At 42.7% G+C, this 15,983-nt stretch overlaps 1 protein-coding gene across 1 annotated transcript in view; it reads left to right on the plus strand.

Moving 5' to 3' along the window:
- The window catches only part of LOC139155656 (tubulointerstitial nephritis antigen-like), a 169,971-nt gene that overhangs the window by 100,228 nt on the left and 53,760 nt on the right, over nucleotides 1-15,983 (plus strand). The window contains exon 7 of the mRNA XM_070730880.1: nucleotides 1,222-1,372. Coding sequence (XP_070586981.1) covers nucleotides 1,222-1,372 — 151 coding nt within the window. The remainder of the gene's footprint in view (nucleotides 1-1,221; nucleotides 1,373-15,983) is intronic.

Genomic DNA, 15,983 nt, shown 5'->3' on the forward strand with positions numbered 1-15,983 from the left:
TGCACCAGGTGAACTTGGCGAAAGTCCCCATCGCCACAGCTGAAAGATGATGTCCTAAGGTCAGTTGTGGATCAAGGAGGACACCCAAGTTGCAGAGAGTCAAAAGTCCCCCCCCTCCAAAAAAAGTGATGGATGGATAGATAGGGTTGTCCTTAGAAGGCAAAGCCTACAGCCACTCCATCTTGTCAGGGTTGAGTCTCAGCCTGTTAATATCCATCCAAACCTTTACAGCCTCCAAACACCGGCACATTACTTCCACTGCTTCACTGAGTGGACACTTCGTCTTTCTACTTAGCCTCGATTGGCTTCTGAAAATCTCTTAAGCATCTGCAGGGTCTAGAGCAGTGATGGTGAACCTTTTTTGGTTCTTATGCAAAAAGTGTGTGTATGCTTGTGCTAGCACATGTGCAAATGCCCACACCCATTCCCTCCCCTCCATGCATATGCCCCTGTGCTGTCTTGTGCATGCTCACAGCCCCCCCCCCCCCCATCCCCACGCATGTGCACAGGCCTCACTGAAGCCTAGGACAGTGAAAAAAATGGCCAAATGAGCAAACCAGAAGTTCCCAAAAATTGATTTCTGTTTTGCCCATTAGGTTGTTTTTCACACTCTGGGGCTTCAGGAAGCTTCTCTGAAACCTCTGGAGTGCAAAAAAACCAGCACAACGGTAAACTGGAAGTCCATTTTTCTGAACTTCTGATTTGCTCTTTGGGTGGTTTTTTGCACTCTGGAAGCTTCAGAGAAGCTTACCTGAGGACAAAACAGCCTTTCCCCAAGATCAAAAATCAGATGGCTAGTGTGTGCATGCATGCTGCAGCTGACCTAAGGCAATACCTCACGTGTCCTCTGATATGGCTCCACATGCCACCTATGGCACAGGTGCCATAAGTTCTCTAGCATGGATTTAGGAGATACAAAATGGATATATTTTGCCTCAGCATTCTCAAGCACAATCTGATTCCATTTTCTCATGCTTTTGGGCCTGCTTTTCAATGTTTTTGTCCCTCTCTTTACTGGCCCTTTTCCTGTTCTTTAGTCCTGGAGCCGAGTCTCCACTCCGAGTCTCCGGAGAGTGGCGGCATACAAATCTAATTAATAATAATAATAATAATAATAATAATAATAATAATAATAATAATAATAATAATAATCTGTAGCTGAAGAGTTGGATACCAGAAACACAACAGGTTCCTAACAACAAGTTTATTTTTTCTTTCTAGCAGTGGCCTCTGACCGGATCTCAATCCACTCCATGGGACACATGACACCCACTTTGTCCCCCCAGAACCTGCTGTCTTGCAACACTCGCCACCAACAAGGTTGCAATGGAGGCCGTGTGGATGGAGCCTGGTGGTACCTGCGCAGGAGGGGGTGAGTGGCCAATGGTCCTTTTCTGTAAATGAGCTTGGGACAATTTTGACTTTTCCATGAGACCAGCAACAGGGAAATAGTGAAAGGGAGGGACATGCATTTGGGACTTTGGGATGCTCCATCATTGGAGGTCTTCAAAAAAGATTAAACAGTCATTTGTCCAGGGTGGTGTAAGGTCTCTTTGGACAAAAGGTTGGACTAGAAGATCTATAATGTCCATTCCACATTGTTGTTCTGTATTCTGTACAACAATCCTTGGTTTCCTGCAGACATTTAGAAGAAAGATTTTTGGAGAACATAGGGTAGAGCAGTGTTTTTCAATCAGTGTGGCATGGCACACTAGTGTGCCGTGAGACATGGTCAGGTGTGCTGTGGGGAAATTAAATATGGGTCCCCAAACTATGGCCCGCGTGCCGGATACAGCCCGCGGAGGCCATTCATCCGGCCCACCCCCAGCTGCCTCCGTCCGAACATAAACATTCCTCTCACAATCCCTCCAGCTATCAGTGACAGGAAGAGTGGAGGCACAGGGAAAGCTTACTGACCAATCCCCTTCTAAGATTTGTCCCCGCTCGGGCTGCCACGCACTTGTCATTGTGTGGCCGCAGCGAGTAGTTGAAGCTGCTACTCCTCCCCATGGTCTCGATTTCTAATCCTGGTCGGGACTGGAGGTAAATATTGCCACCACTAGATGAAGCCTCAGCCCAGGTTTCACACTAAGTGAGTATTAATACATTTAGAAACTATATTATTAACTATATGTATAATATGTACTGTGTTAGAGTGTCATTTTGTGTCATTTTGGTTGGTGGTGTTGCCCCAGGATTTTGTAAATGTAAAAAATGTGCTGGGGCTCAAAAAAGGTTGAAAATCACTGGGGTAGAGGGTAGCCAGCATATGACTCTATGGTTCAATAGCTTTGAACAGTTGCTATTTTTCACCACGATCTTCAAGTACTGTTAAGCTAGCTCATGAACAGTTTGATCTTTAGAAGTGAGCCTGTTATAAATACATCTTAACCGCTGTAAGAATTTAATAATTGGATTTCTATGCTGCGCCTCTCCGAGAACTCGGGAATTGTATTCGCACAATATTTATGTATGTATGTATGTATGTATGTATGTATGTATGTATGTATGTATGTAGTTAGTTAGTTAGTTAGTTAGTTAGTTAGCTAAGTTAGTTAGTTAGTTCATTAGTTAGTTAGTTCGCTTCAACTCCTGCAGAACTTGGAAGAAGCGGATTATCTAGACCAGTGTTTCCCAACCTTTTTTGAGCCGCGGCACATTATTCATATTTTCAAAATCCTGGGGAACATTGAAAGGGGGGGTGGAGCGGGGGGCGGGGGGGAGGGCTAAAGAAAAGTTTGGACAAAAAAACCCTCTCTCTTCCTCCCTTTCGCTCTATTTCTCCCTCTTTCTCTCTTTTCCTTCCTTCCCTTCTTTCTCTCTCTCCATCCCTCTTTCTTTCTTTCTCTTTTTTGCTCTCTTTCTCTCTCCCTCCTTCCCTTCCTCTATGTCTTTCTCTCTCCCTTGTTCTCTCTCTCTCTGTCTCTCTTGCTATCTCTTTCTTGCTTTTCTCTCTCTCTCTTGCTCTCTCTCTCTCTTTCACTGTCTTGCTATATGTCTCTTTCTTTCTCTTTGCCTCTCTTGCTATCTCTCTTTCTTTCTCTTTCTCTCTCTCTGTCTCTCTTGCTATGTCTCTCTTTCTTTCTCTCTCTCTCTCTCTCTGCCTCTCTTGCTAAGTCTCTCTTTTTCTCTTGCTATGTCTCTCTTTCTTTTTTTCTCTCTGCCTCTCTTGCTATGTCTCTCTTTCTCTCTCTCTTTCTCTCTCTCTCTTCCTCTGCTTCTCTTGCTGTCTCTCTTTCTTGCTCTGTCTCTCTTTCTCTGCCTCTCTTATATGTCTCTCTTTCTCTCTCTCTCTCAGCTGACTGCAAGCAGGAGCCCTGACGGCGGCAGCTGGACGTGGTGCTGGACACCGTATATGCCAGGCCCGCAGCGCCAGCATGTACGACGTCCAGCAGCACGTCCAACTGCCACCGTCAGGGCTCCCGCTTGCAGTCAGCTGAGAGAGAGAGAGAGAGCGCTCCCTCTCGCCGCCGCCATCTCCCCGCGACTGCCGGCGGCCGCTGCAGCCATCCCCCCCCGCTCCTACCGCCAGTGCCCTCCCGCCAGGCCACAAAGGACACTTGCCGCCGACGCCAGAGAAGTTCCAGCTGGGCGGGGCGCTGCCGGTACTTCCGTCCTGGGGCTACCGCTCGCAGCTGTCCCTCGGCTCCTGCTCGATGCCACGGTTTTCGGCTCTCCTGCTGGGCTCCAAAGAAGGAAGGCGGGAAAAAGGCGAAGAATGGAGCTCTCCTTCTTCCTGCCTTCCTTCTTTGGAGCCCAGCAGGAGAGCCGAAAACCGCGGCATCGAGCAGGAGCCGAGGGACAGCGGGAGTCCCAGGACGGCAGCGCCCCGCCCAGCTGGAACTTCACGGCACACCCAGCCCTGTCTCGCGGCACACCAGTGTGCCGCGGCACACCGGTTGGGAAACGCTGATCTAGACCAGCTGTGTGGGCGCACATCCACGGCGCAGCTTAGAAGCAACGGTGGCCGGCGCCCTCCCAGCGGGCCCCAAAAGCTCACTTGCCGTCACCGCAAGGGAAGCTCCAGCCAGGCCGGGCTCGCAGCACACCTGACTAGGTCCCGCGGCACACTAGTGTGCCGCAGCACACTGGTTGGGAAACACTGATCTAGACCCATTTCAATCTGGTTTCAGACCCAATTACAGCACAGAAACAGCTTTGGTCGCACTGATGGATGATCTCTTGTGGGCCCAGAATATGGGGCACTCCTTTATCCTGGTGCTTATTGACCTCTCAGCAGCTTTTGATGCCATCAACCATGGTATTCTTCTGTAACAGCTGGAGAGGTTGGGAGTGGGGGGCACCGTTTTACAGTGGTTCTCCTACCTCTCTGGCTGATCACGATCAGTGTTTGTGGGGTTCCTCAGGGTCAGTCCTTTTTTTTTAAATAATATTTTTTATTACTTTTTAACAAGTTTAATATACACACAACATAAAACAGTGCATAGTGAAATGTGCCCACCACCCCGACACAGACACATACCCCACCACCAATTGAGGGTGTTTCTTATATAATACACTTTGACCCAAGAGCAATACAGTGATCCCCCGCTCGTTGCGAGGGTTCCGTTCCAGGAGCCCCCGCAACGAGCGGGTTTTCGCGAAGTAGCGCTGCGGAAGTAAAAACACCATCTGCGCATGTGCAGATGGTGTTTTTACTCCCACAGCGCTAGCGAGGAGCCGAAGATTGGGGGCGGCGCGGCTGTTTGCCGCCGGCATGGAGGGCTTCCTAGCAGCCCCCCAAACCCGGGTTGGAGGTCCGGGGGGCGCTGGCTCTCGGCGCTTTCGAGCTGAGTCCGGGAGCGAATTCGTTCCCGGACTCAGCTCGAAAGCGCCGATAGCAAGCGCCAAGGAACAGCTTGTCTCGGCGCTTTTTCGAGCTGAGTCCGGGAGCGAATTCGCTCCCGGACTCAGCTCGAAAGCGCCGAGACAAGCCGTTCCTTGGCGCTGTCTCTCGGCGCTTTCGAGCTGAGTCCGGGAGCGAATTCGCTCCCGGACTCAGCTCGAAAAAGCGCTGAGACAAGCCGTTCCTTGGCGCTTGCTATCGGCGCTTTCGAGCTGAGTCCGGGAACGAATTCGCTCCTGGACTCAGCTCGAAAAAGCGCCGAGACAAGCCGTTCCTTGGCGCTTGCTATCGGCGCTTTCGAGCTGAGTCCGGGAACGAATTCGCTCCCGGACTCAGCTCGAAAAAGCGCCGAGACAAGCCGTTCCTTGGCGCTGTCTCTCGGCGCTTTCGAGCTGAGTCCGGGAGCGAATTCGCTCCCGGACTCAGCTCGAAAGCGGCGAGAATGAACGGCGTGGGCTGGCGAAGGGCGGGCGGCAGCGAGGAGTTTGCGTGGGCGGTGGGGAAACTCCTCGCTGACGCCAGCAAGAGGGGGAAGACCCAGGAAAGCCGCCCAGCAGCTGATCTCCCGGTTGCCATCTACGCATGCGTGCCCATACACGCATGCGTAGATGGTATTTTGACTTCCGGGTTGAAAAATAGCGAAGTACCCTGTTCGCAATGGTTGGGGACGCAATAAACGGGGGATCACTGTATATCTATTTACATATTATAGAGTGATTCCAATTTATTTCTTATAGCTTGGTCTCGGATTCTACTCATCATATATCGTCTTACCTTGTCCCACCGTCCCATCAGTTGTCTCAATTCAGTTTCATTATCCAAATTTATCCTTTTATCCATAATTTCAAATTGAATATGGTCCACCATGTACCTATACCAATTTTGCATTGTCCATTTTGTTGCATCCTACCAACCCCAAACTATTACCGCCTGAGCGCTTTCTATTGCTGCTTGTTTTATTTCTCTGAATTTTCCCATTGCATTGCTTTTAACTAGTACTGCCATTTCCTTAGTGATTGTCCATTGTATATTTAGCATTTTATTGATGTCCTCTTGCACTTTTTGCCAAAATTCCTGCACTATCGAGCATTCCCAAAACATATGCATAAACACTCCTTTATCTTGACACTCATGCCAACAAATACCCCTGTCATTCTGCTGAAAGTGTGTGAGTTGAACGGGAGTAAAATACCACACGTAATATTTTCCTTCTCATTTCCCTGATTCTTGTATTTTTAATTTTCCTTATATTTTCTACTATATTTTCCATCTCTTGTACCTCTACTTGTATCTCATTTTGCCACCATTTAGTCAATCCTTCAATCGTGTCCCCATCTGACTGCACTAGCAATTTATATATATCGGTTGCTTGTGCCTTTATACCCTCACTTTTTTCTCTTATTATTTTCTCTAACCCTGTCTCCTCCCTCAATAGTACTTCTTTATTCTCCCTTCCATTAATATATTTACATATTATTATTTGTAGCCACCTTCCCTTACCTAACCACCATTCTATACAGTTTCTACTTGGCCTGCCATCCTTCTCATATAACTGTTCTATCTTAGTTATCCCTCTTCCCTTCAACTCTCCCATAACCCTATTTAAATTCATTTCATTATCTCTATTTATTACATAAAGTGATGACAGTTTAGATTTATATAATCCTATTTTCCCCTGCCATTTTTTCCAAATTTCCATAGTCCCTTTCATGGGATCTAATAACTTACCTAAGTCGCTCCTGTTCCACTTTGTAAAGATTAATTCTCTATTCTTCATCCCATTTATCTGTTTTTCCAATTTCACCCATTTGTTTTCACCTAATTGCAACTCCATTAACCTTTTCATTTGAAAAGCTTCCCTATACAGCTCCAAACAAGGAACTCTCCATCCCCCGTCTTTTTCATTCGCAATTAATCACTTTTTCCTTATTCTTGGTCTCTTATCTTTTCAATCCAATAATTAAGTTTTTTGTCCCACTCTTTAAACTTACATGCTGATAGCCCCCCCCCCCCGACAGCACCTGAAATAGGTACATCATTTTGGGAGCTATCATCATTTTTAAAGCTCTTATTTTAGAGAGTCTCCTTAGCTTTTTCTCTTTTCAGCTCCTCATCTGTTTCAACATTTTCCTCCATATTAATCTATAATTCACCTCCTCAATTTTCACTGGGTTTTTCAATAACCAAATTCCGAAATATTTAATTTTTTAAAGTCCTAATTTCAACCCTGATTCTTTCCTGATTTCTATCTGCTCTCTCGGACCTGTATTTAAACACATAATCTCTGATTTTTCCATATTAACCGACAGTCCCGATTCCTGTTTAAACTCTTGTAAAATATTTGTTATACCTTTAATCATCTCCATCGAGGTCTGGGTCAATATAATTGCCTCATCTGCAAATAAATTTATTTTCATTTCTAATTCCCCTATTCTATATCCTGCCCAGGTGTAATCTTGTCTTATCTTATTAGCTAAAATCTCTATTGCTATTACAAATAATTTTGGAGATAAAGGACATCCCTGCTTGGTGCCGTTTAATATTTTAATACTCTGCGTTCTTTGTCCATTCACTCTTATATACGTTTCATTCCCTTTATAAATCTCTTTTATAATTTCACAAAATTTCCCCCCCCATATTTAATTTCTTACATAATTTATATAAATAGCTATGGTTAATGTTATCGAATGCTTTATACACATCTAATTTCAAAATTCCCAATTTCCTTTTAGTAACGGTAGCATGGTGCATCACATTTATTACATTTCTAATCGGTTCACTTATTTTCCTTCCCTTCACGAATCCGTATTGATCCTCTTCAATTATTTTTGGTAAAATATTTTCTAATCTATTTGCCAATATTTTCATAAATATTTTATAATCTTGATTTGCCAAACTGATCGGATGGTAGGACCCAGGCTCCCTTAAATCTCGACCCATCTTCGGAATAGTAACAATTTCTGAAAGCTTCCATGTCTGCGGGATATCACGATTTAACAATATATTATTGAACAGTTTCCCCAAATGTGGCAACAATACATTCACATAAGTTTTATAAAAATCCCCTGTAAACCCATCCGGGCCCGGTGCTGTGGCTTGTTTTAACCCTCTAATTACTCTAGTAATTTCATCTTGTGTAATTTCTGCATTCAAAATTCGTTTATCTTCTTCACTTACTATTTTCCCAACCTTGAGGACTCCTATCTTCACTTGCTCCTCTTTATAGAAATCTTCATAATATTTTCCCATTATCTTCTCTAACTGCTCAGTACTATATCTAACCACTCCACCTTCCTTCTCTATCTTTCTGAATTCCAACCTCTTCAAAATTAACCCTCTGATGAATAAGAATCGCTATATCTCTACTATTTTGCGTTACTCTAGATTCAAACACCCATTTCCAATTTCTATCATTAATCAATTTATCCCTTCCTCCCCGTCTTTTATGTGTTTCTGTCAAAATCATAATATCCACCTTATGTTGCTTAGCCATCCTTAATATCCTAAAACGTTTCAAATCCGATCCCAAACCATTTACATTTAAAACCATTATCTTATACTCAATCATAATATACCAAAATAACCCTTTTCCCCTCTTGTATTGCCCTTGGATTAATTTTTCCCCTTTCCCTACCCCTGTAATTCCCCCCAACGTGCCTCCCCCCATGCTCCCCCCATCAAGTGGGTGAGGACAAGAAAACCCCTTGTCCATTCATGAGGCACATTCTCTTGATTGTGTTCCTACCCACCTAGCTCCTCTTTCAACCCCTTTTATTAAAATAAAAGAGGAATATTTCCCTCCCAACCTCCTTTCTCTTTTAGCTAATTCCTTCTTTAACTTTAACTTCTTTAACCCTCCTCTTTTCCCCCCTTTTAAACTTCCCCCACAGAATAACAAATATACAAGGATCCCAGCAACATCTCCAAGAAAAAAAAAAGTACAAAAAGACAAGGAGCGCCAAACAATATCACTTTCTAGCTTTCTTCTCACGCTGAGATTGTGTTTTTCTCTGCTCTCTTCTAATGGCCTCCACCTGCCCAGTTAACTACTTCAGCTGCTCTTCCCTTTGTCTTTCCTCCTCGTCTGGGATACTATGACTGTCAAAAGAAATCCTCTCCTTCTTGTGCTCCAGCTTGTGCTCCAGCTTCTTCAAACTTAATCCCCAGTTGATCTAATAAAGCCTTTCCCTCCTCCAATGTACATGCCCTGTACATTTTATTTTCTTGGAACACCAAAATAGCAGCTGGAAACCCCCAAGTGAACTTTTTTCCACTTTGATATAAATGGCTTGAAATTGGTCTTAAGGCAGCTCTCGCTCTCAGAGTTTCCCAAAAGAGATCCTTCAGAACACTTATCTCATTTCCATCGTGTTTAAGGCAAGTAGAAGTCTTCAAAGACTTGTAAACAATCTCTGCTTTTTTTTCACTGACGAAGGCCATAACAATGTTTCTTTGCCTTTTTGTCTCTTCGTGATGCAACCCAGTGCACTCGCAATATATCTTCCAAGCTGACTTGAACGCCTGCTTGCTTATTTATCCAAGCAAAGACTGCTTCCATTAAGTTTGAATCAGAAGCAAAGTCGAATCTGAACCCATGCAGAGGCAAATTTCTTCTTCTCTTCTTCTCCAGATTAGCAATTCTATAATTCATTTGTTTAATTAATTCATCATGATCCTTCGCTTGTTTTTCAACTTTATGTATCTTTCCAGCAGAAGATTCCTCCTCCTTTTTAATCAATTTAACTTCTGAAGCCAGATCTCCAATTGTTGTTTCCACTTTAATAAATCTCTGCTCAAATCCAGAACAAATGTCCAGCAATTTATCCAGTTTTTTTTCAATGTTCGCTAAGCTGGAAACTTCTTTTCCTTTTTTTCCCTCCCTCCGCCATTTTAAGATTTATTGTACTCACTTATCACTCCCTCGTTATAGTGAAAGAATCTCCGTCTTTGCTTAAAACCATAAATCTTTAATTTCTCTTTGATGTCCATAGATTCCTTTTCCTCCTATTCTCGTTCAAGAAGGATTTATAATATTTTTAAGGGGAAAGAATTCCCTTTACATAATATATTAGTTCGGAGCTAGCAGTGAAGCCCCTAGAATTCCAATCGGCACATGCACAATCCAGACATTCCTCAGGGTCAGTCCTCTCTCCTCTCTCCTCTCTCCTCTCCTATTCAATATCTACATGAAACCACTGGGTGAGATCATTCAGTGACATAGGATGAGTTACCAGCAATACGCTGACGATACTCAGCTGTATATCTCCACCCTGGTGTGAGTGATCCTTGTCCACCTCAGGTCATGCCTGATTCTGAAGACAATGAGCCAAGCCCCTCAAGATATCCTGGGCCAGGAGGTGTCAACCTTGCTGTGGTTCTACATGCTATGTTTCTACACTCCTACTACACTTCGGTTGCCATGAGAAATGGGGGGGGGTTTGGGGTTTTGGGAGGGGAAGATTTCAGGAGGCTCTGTTAAGTTTCATTTTCCTTGAAAGCAGGTGACCAGGAGGAGACCATTAAAAGTTGCATTCCATAAGCCTGACATGTTGTGAAGATGCATCTACCTCACAGATATGGATATTAGGGATTTGCTATTCTCCAAAGGGGGGTCAAGTGGGCTACTTTGATATGTGCTTGTGTCGCGCCTTTTTCTCAGTCTTTGCTTCACTTTCGTTGCTTTCAGTTCTGATTTTTGATAAATTCACTTTTGAAGTTCAAAATGGACTCTGAGCCTTATTTTTCTTAAATTCCGATTGAAGCAGCTGGCATTAAGCAAAGACTGCAGTGAACAGTCATTCCCGGAGAATTGTTTTCTACCGGGGACTGAGCAGAAATTTCCCATCAGGAGAGTGGAGAGGAGCACTCAGAAGAAGATACCAGCTTAAGGAGCCCTCCCTCTCCCATACTCCAAAAAGAGGAAGACTCAGGTCAGAGTGGAGACGACCAGCTTCAAACCGAGCAGCCACGGAGAGCCCCCAGATGGTCTATGGGTGTCGGAGTAAGTCGCACATCTGAAGGTGAACCTCTTTTTTCTGATGCAAATGTGACCCACCGTAAGAAATGAAAGAACGGGGAGAGGTCAGCCAGGAGGGGCTCCTGCTAGCTGAGTTGGTGACAGGCATCAGAGAAACCCTACAATTAGTGGAAAGGAAGAGTTACTGATTCCTAGCAGACCCACAAAGTGAGGAGGAGGGAGAGGACGAGGCCTCATCAGGGTCTTTGAGACAGAGGGGGCAGCAGACAGCAGCAGCCCAACCCCCCCTGGTGCAGGCGCAGAACCCCCCAGTGCAAACACAATGGGGGGAGGGGAAGCTCGCAGGCGAAGAATTCCGGATGCGGCCCACCTAGCGCAGAGATACGATGGCTCACCAGGGGGCCTAAGGCATTTCTTAGCCCAAGTGAACCAGTACATGGAGGATTATGAAGGGGAATTCCCTAACGACCTGGCCTGGTTGAGGGTGGTGACCCGAGCTCTCGGGGGAAAAGAAGCTGACTGGATGATATCGCTTCACGAACAGAGGGACCCCTCCTTGAGCAATTTTGAGGAATTTATGACAGCCCTCAGAGCCCACTAGATCCTCTAATGGAGAGGAAAGCCAGAACCAAGATAAAAACCCTGAAGCAGGACAGGAGATCAGTGAGTGACTCCACTCAAAAGTTCCGTGAGCTGATGGCCTATGTGAGTACATACCCAATAGGGATCCTTATGTAATACTATATGGATGGCCTAAATGATGAGATCTACCAACACTTCAAAGTGAGAGCAACCCCTAGAAATCTCAGCAGATGATTTCAGCTGGCAGCGGAGGTGGAGGTCAGCATGAGAAAAGTTCCCGTTCGGGGGGGGGAAGAGGCCCAAGGAGAAGCGGCGGGTCAGGGCTAGAGAAACCTACAGCCTGTTTTCGATGTGGGAAAGAAGGTCATCGTGCAGCAGAGTGTCTTGCAAAACCTATGCTGAGGGTGACCGCTACTGATGGAAAGAAAACAGAGCAGCACTTCAAGAAAACCCCAGATGCCAGGCAACTGAGAAAGGAGACCACAGATGTGGCCCCCCCCAAAGGGGAGGAGCTGGGACCTCCGGCCAGCCTGCTTGTCGAGGACAGTGAGCCTGAGGAAACTGTTTCGGTAAGCCCCCCCCCCCAATGTGTATACATTCCCATTACACTGCGGGACCCAATGGGGGGGACAAGGGGAACCATGTCAGCCCTTTTGGATTCGGGCTGTACCAGGAATCTTATGTCCCCAGAAGTAGCAGAGACTATGGGCCTTAAGTTACGTCTCATGAAGAATCCCATCTCTTTTTACTCAGCTGAATGGGACAATGGCTGGGGGAAAACCAGCCACATATGAGACTGAGATCTTAATAATGGCAATGGGGTCCCATCAGGAGACTATACAAAATATTGTGGGACCCCTGATGGACAATGCAATTATTTTGGGATTACCATGGTTGCAAAAATGCAACCCCAATCTCAACTGGCACACTGGAACTGTAACTGTCACTTACAGAGGGGAAAGGGAACTGGGGTTTGTTTTGGCAGAATTGGGCCAGAGGAATTCTCCTGCCGTGGAGAAAATTGAAGGAGAGGAAAAAATCCCTAGGGAATATTGGGACCTCAAAGGAGTATTCAGCGAAAAGGAGGCAGATAAATTACCACCCCATCGGGCCACTGACTGCAGCTTTGAGATACTGCCAGGGGTTAAACTGTCAAAACCAAAGATGTACTCCTTGACCCCTGAAGAACTGGGAGAGCTGTGCAGGTTTATTGACAAAAACTTAATGAGGGGTTTTATTCAACCTGCCAGACCACAAATGGCAGCCCCCATTCTCTTTTGGGAAAAGAAAGATGGGTCACTAAGAATGGTAGTCGACTATTGAAATCTGAGCACAATTTGTGTGTACAATATTGTCCCCTTATGAAGGACATGTTGGCTTATTTAGCCAAGGGAAATTTTTTCACAAAGCTGGATTTGCATGAGGCCTACTATTTAGTTCATATCAAAGAAGGGGATGAATGGAAAACAGCTTTCAACATTCCCTTGGGTTGTTTTCAGTTCCAAGTGTTCCCATTCGGCCTAAAAGGGGCACCAGGGTGTTCATGCAATTAATCAATGAGGTGCTACATGAACACCTATATAAAGGAGTTTTGATCTACTTAGATGACGTTTTAGTGTTTTCAGAGACTTTAGAAGAACATGTGGCCCTAGTCAGGTGTTAAAGAAACTGAAAGCCGCAGAACTGTATGCAAAACTATCTAAGTGTGAGTTTCATCAGAGCAAAATTGACTATTTGGGCTATTGCATCTCACACCAAGGGGTAGAGATGAATCCGAAGAAAGTGAAGGCAGTTCTGGAATGGGAGGCCCCACGCACCAGAAGGTGCATACATAAGTGCACCTTTGTGCCTACCGTTCCTGTCCTAATGTCTTTTAATCTTTTCTATCTCTACTTTATACTTATATTATGTTAAACATATTACAATACAATACTATATTTGTATGACAAATAAAATAAATAAATAAATAAATGACAGCCATGGACCTGACTCAAGTAGTACAGGGTCCGACTCATGAGATGGGGGCACACACTTGACATGATATTTCTCTCAGAGCAATTGAGCAATGGTCTGGGACTAAGGGGCTTAGATATTCTACCTTTGTCATGGTCAGACCATTTTCTACTACGGCTTGACTTTTTTTTAAATAATTTTTTTAATTGGTTTATTTACTAAATTAACAACAAACAAAAAATAATTAAAAGAAAACGTGCCCAACACCAATAAAAACCCCACCACCATTTAGGGGGTTAAATTATTTACAATAAGTTTCAATTTCTTCCTTAGCTCCGGTTTACATTTCTTTACATACAAAAAGTGATTGGAATTTATTTTTCGCATTGTCGTCATAAATTCTACTTAAAATTTAATTTTTCACCTTATTCCAGCGTGCCATCAGCTTCTCCAATTTATTTTCATCAAAGTTATTTAATCTTATTTCCATAATTTCGAAGTGGATGTGATCCATCATGTACCAGTACCAATTCTGGATTGTCCATTTATTGCTATCCTTCCACCCTAATACCACTACTGCTTGAGCGCTTTCCAAAGCTGCGGTTTTGATTTCTTTAAATTCTCGTAATTCCCCATATTTAACTAGTATTGCTAATTCTTTTGTAATTATCCAATTAATGTTTAGCATATTATTTATTTCATTCTGTACTTCCTTCCAAAATTTTTGAACTTTAATACATTCCCAGAGCATATGCATAAAAACTCATTTTATTTGGCAACCATGCCAGCAATTTCTTTCCCTTTCCTCTGGAAGTGTGCTAGTTTTACCGGCATGAAATACCATTTATGTAAAATATTCCTTCTCATATCTCTTATTCTTGTCTTCTTTATCTTATGTATATTTTCTACTACTTCTTCCATCTCGCTTTCATTAATCTGTAATTCATTTTGCCAATATCTTGTTATGCCTTTAATCACTTCCTCTTCCACTTGTAATAACATGCTATAAATATTACTAGCCTTTAATCACTTCCTCTTCCACTTGTAATAACATGCTATAAATATTGCTAGCCTGTCCTTTTGAATCATTAATCTTTTCTTTCAATATTTTCTCTAGACTGTTTTCTTCTCTCAAAAATGCTTTATTCTCACTTTTATTCAAATATTTACATATTGCATTAATCTGCAACCATTTTTGTTGTCCCAACCACCATTCGAAGCGAGTTCTCTTAACTCTTCCATCTGTCTCATATAATTGTTCTATTCTCATTATACCTTTATCATTTAATTCCTTTATAACTCTACCTAGGTTAACATAATTATTTATATTCAAAACATGCAACGTTGATAATTTTGAATTCCTATTTGCTAATTTCCCTTGCCATTTTCACCAAATATCTAAGGCTGCTTTCAAGCGATCGGCTAATCTATTGATTTCTATTTTACTCAATTTTTTTAAATAAAATCTCTTTATTTTTAATATTATTAATCTCCCTTTCAAGTTTTACCCACTTCTTTTCTGTCAATAATTGTAATTCCATTAATCTTTCTATTTGAAATGCTTCTATATATAATTCTAGACTCCGACACCCCCATCCTTCATATTTTTCTCTGGCAATCAGCCATCATTTCCTTGTTCTAGGTTTTTTGTTTCCTTCAATCCAAAAATTCATTTTGTTATCCCATTCCCTTAATTTTACTCCTGGGAAGGTACCTGGTAAAACTTGGAATAAATACATCATTTTTGAAATAATCATCATTTTAAGAGCTCTTTTTTGGCCATTTTTTTCAAACTCTTATCTTTCCACTTTTTAATTTGCTTTTGCATTTTTTTCCATATTAAATTGTGATTTACCTCAGCAATTTTATTTGGGTTTTTGAATAACCAAATTCCTAAATATTTCATTTTTTACATCCTAATTTCAATCCTGAAATTTTTCGTATCTCGATTTGCTCTTTGGGACCTGTATTTAAACAAATTATTTCTGATTTCTCAATATTAATTGAAAGACCTGATTGGTCTTTAAATTCTTGAAGTAAAACCATTATTTTTTTCATCATTTCAATGGGGGTTTCAGACAATATTATGGCATCATCTGCAAAAAGATTTAATTTCAATTCAAGTTTTCCAATTTGGTAACCCTTCCAGTCCTTATAATTTCTAATTTTATTTACTAGAACCTCAATTGCCATTGGGAACAACATGGGGGAAAGTGGGCATCCCTGCTTAGTTCCATTTTGAATATTAACTTTCTCTGTTCTATTTCCATTTACCCTAATGTAAGCCGTATTATCCTTATAAATTTATCTTATAATTTGACAGAAATTTTCTCCCATATTTAATTCCTTACAAAGTTGAAACAGGTAATTATGATTAACTTTATCCAATGCTTTATACACATCTAACTTTAAGACGCATAATTTCTTTTTGGTAGTGGTAGCATGGTGTAACACATCAACAACATTTCTAATTGGTTCATAAATTTTCCTTCCTTTAACAAATCCATATTGGTCTTCACCAATTATTTTTGGTAAGATACTCTCTATCCTATTTGCTATAATTTTCATAAATATTTTATAATCCTGATTTAATAAACTGATGGGGCGATAGGATCCCGGATCTAA

Source organism: Erythrolamprus reginae, unplaced genomic scaffold (assembly GCF_031021105.1).
Source record: "Erythrolamprus reginae isolate rEryReg1 unplaced genomic scaffold, rEryReg1.hap1 H_4, whole genome shotgun sequence".
NCBI classification, from domain to species: domain Eukaryota; kingdom Metazoa; phylum Chordata; class Lepidosauria; order Squamata; family Dipsadidae; genus Erythrolamprus; species Erythrolamprus reginae.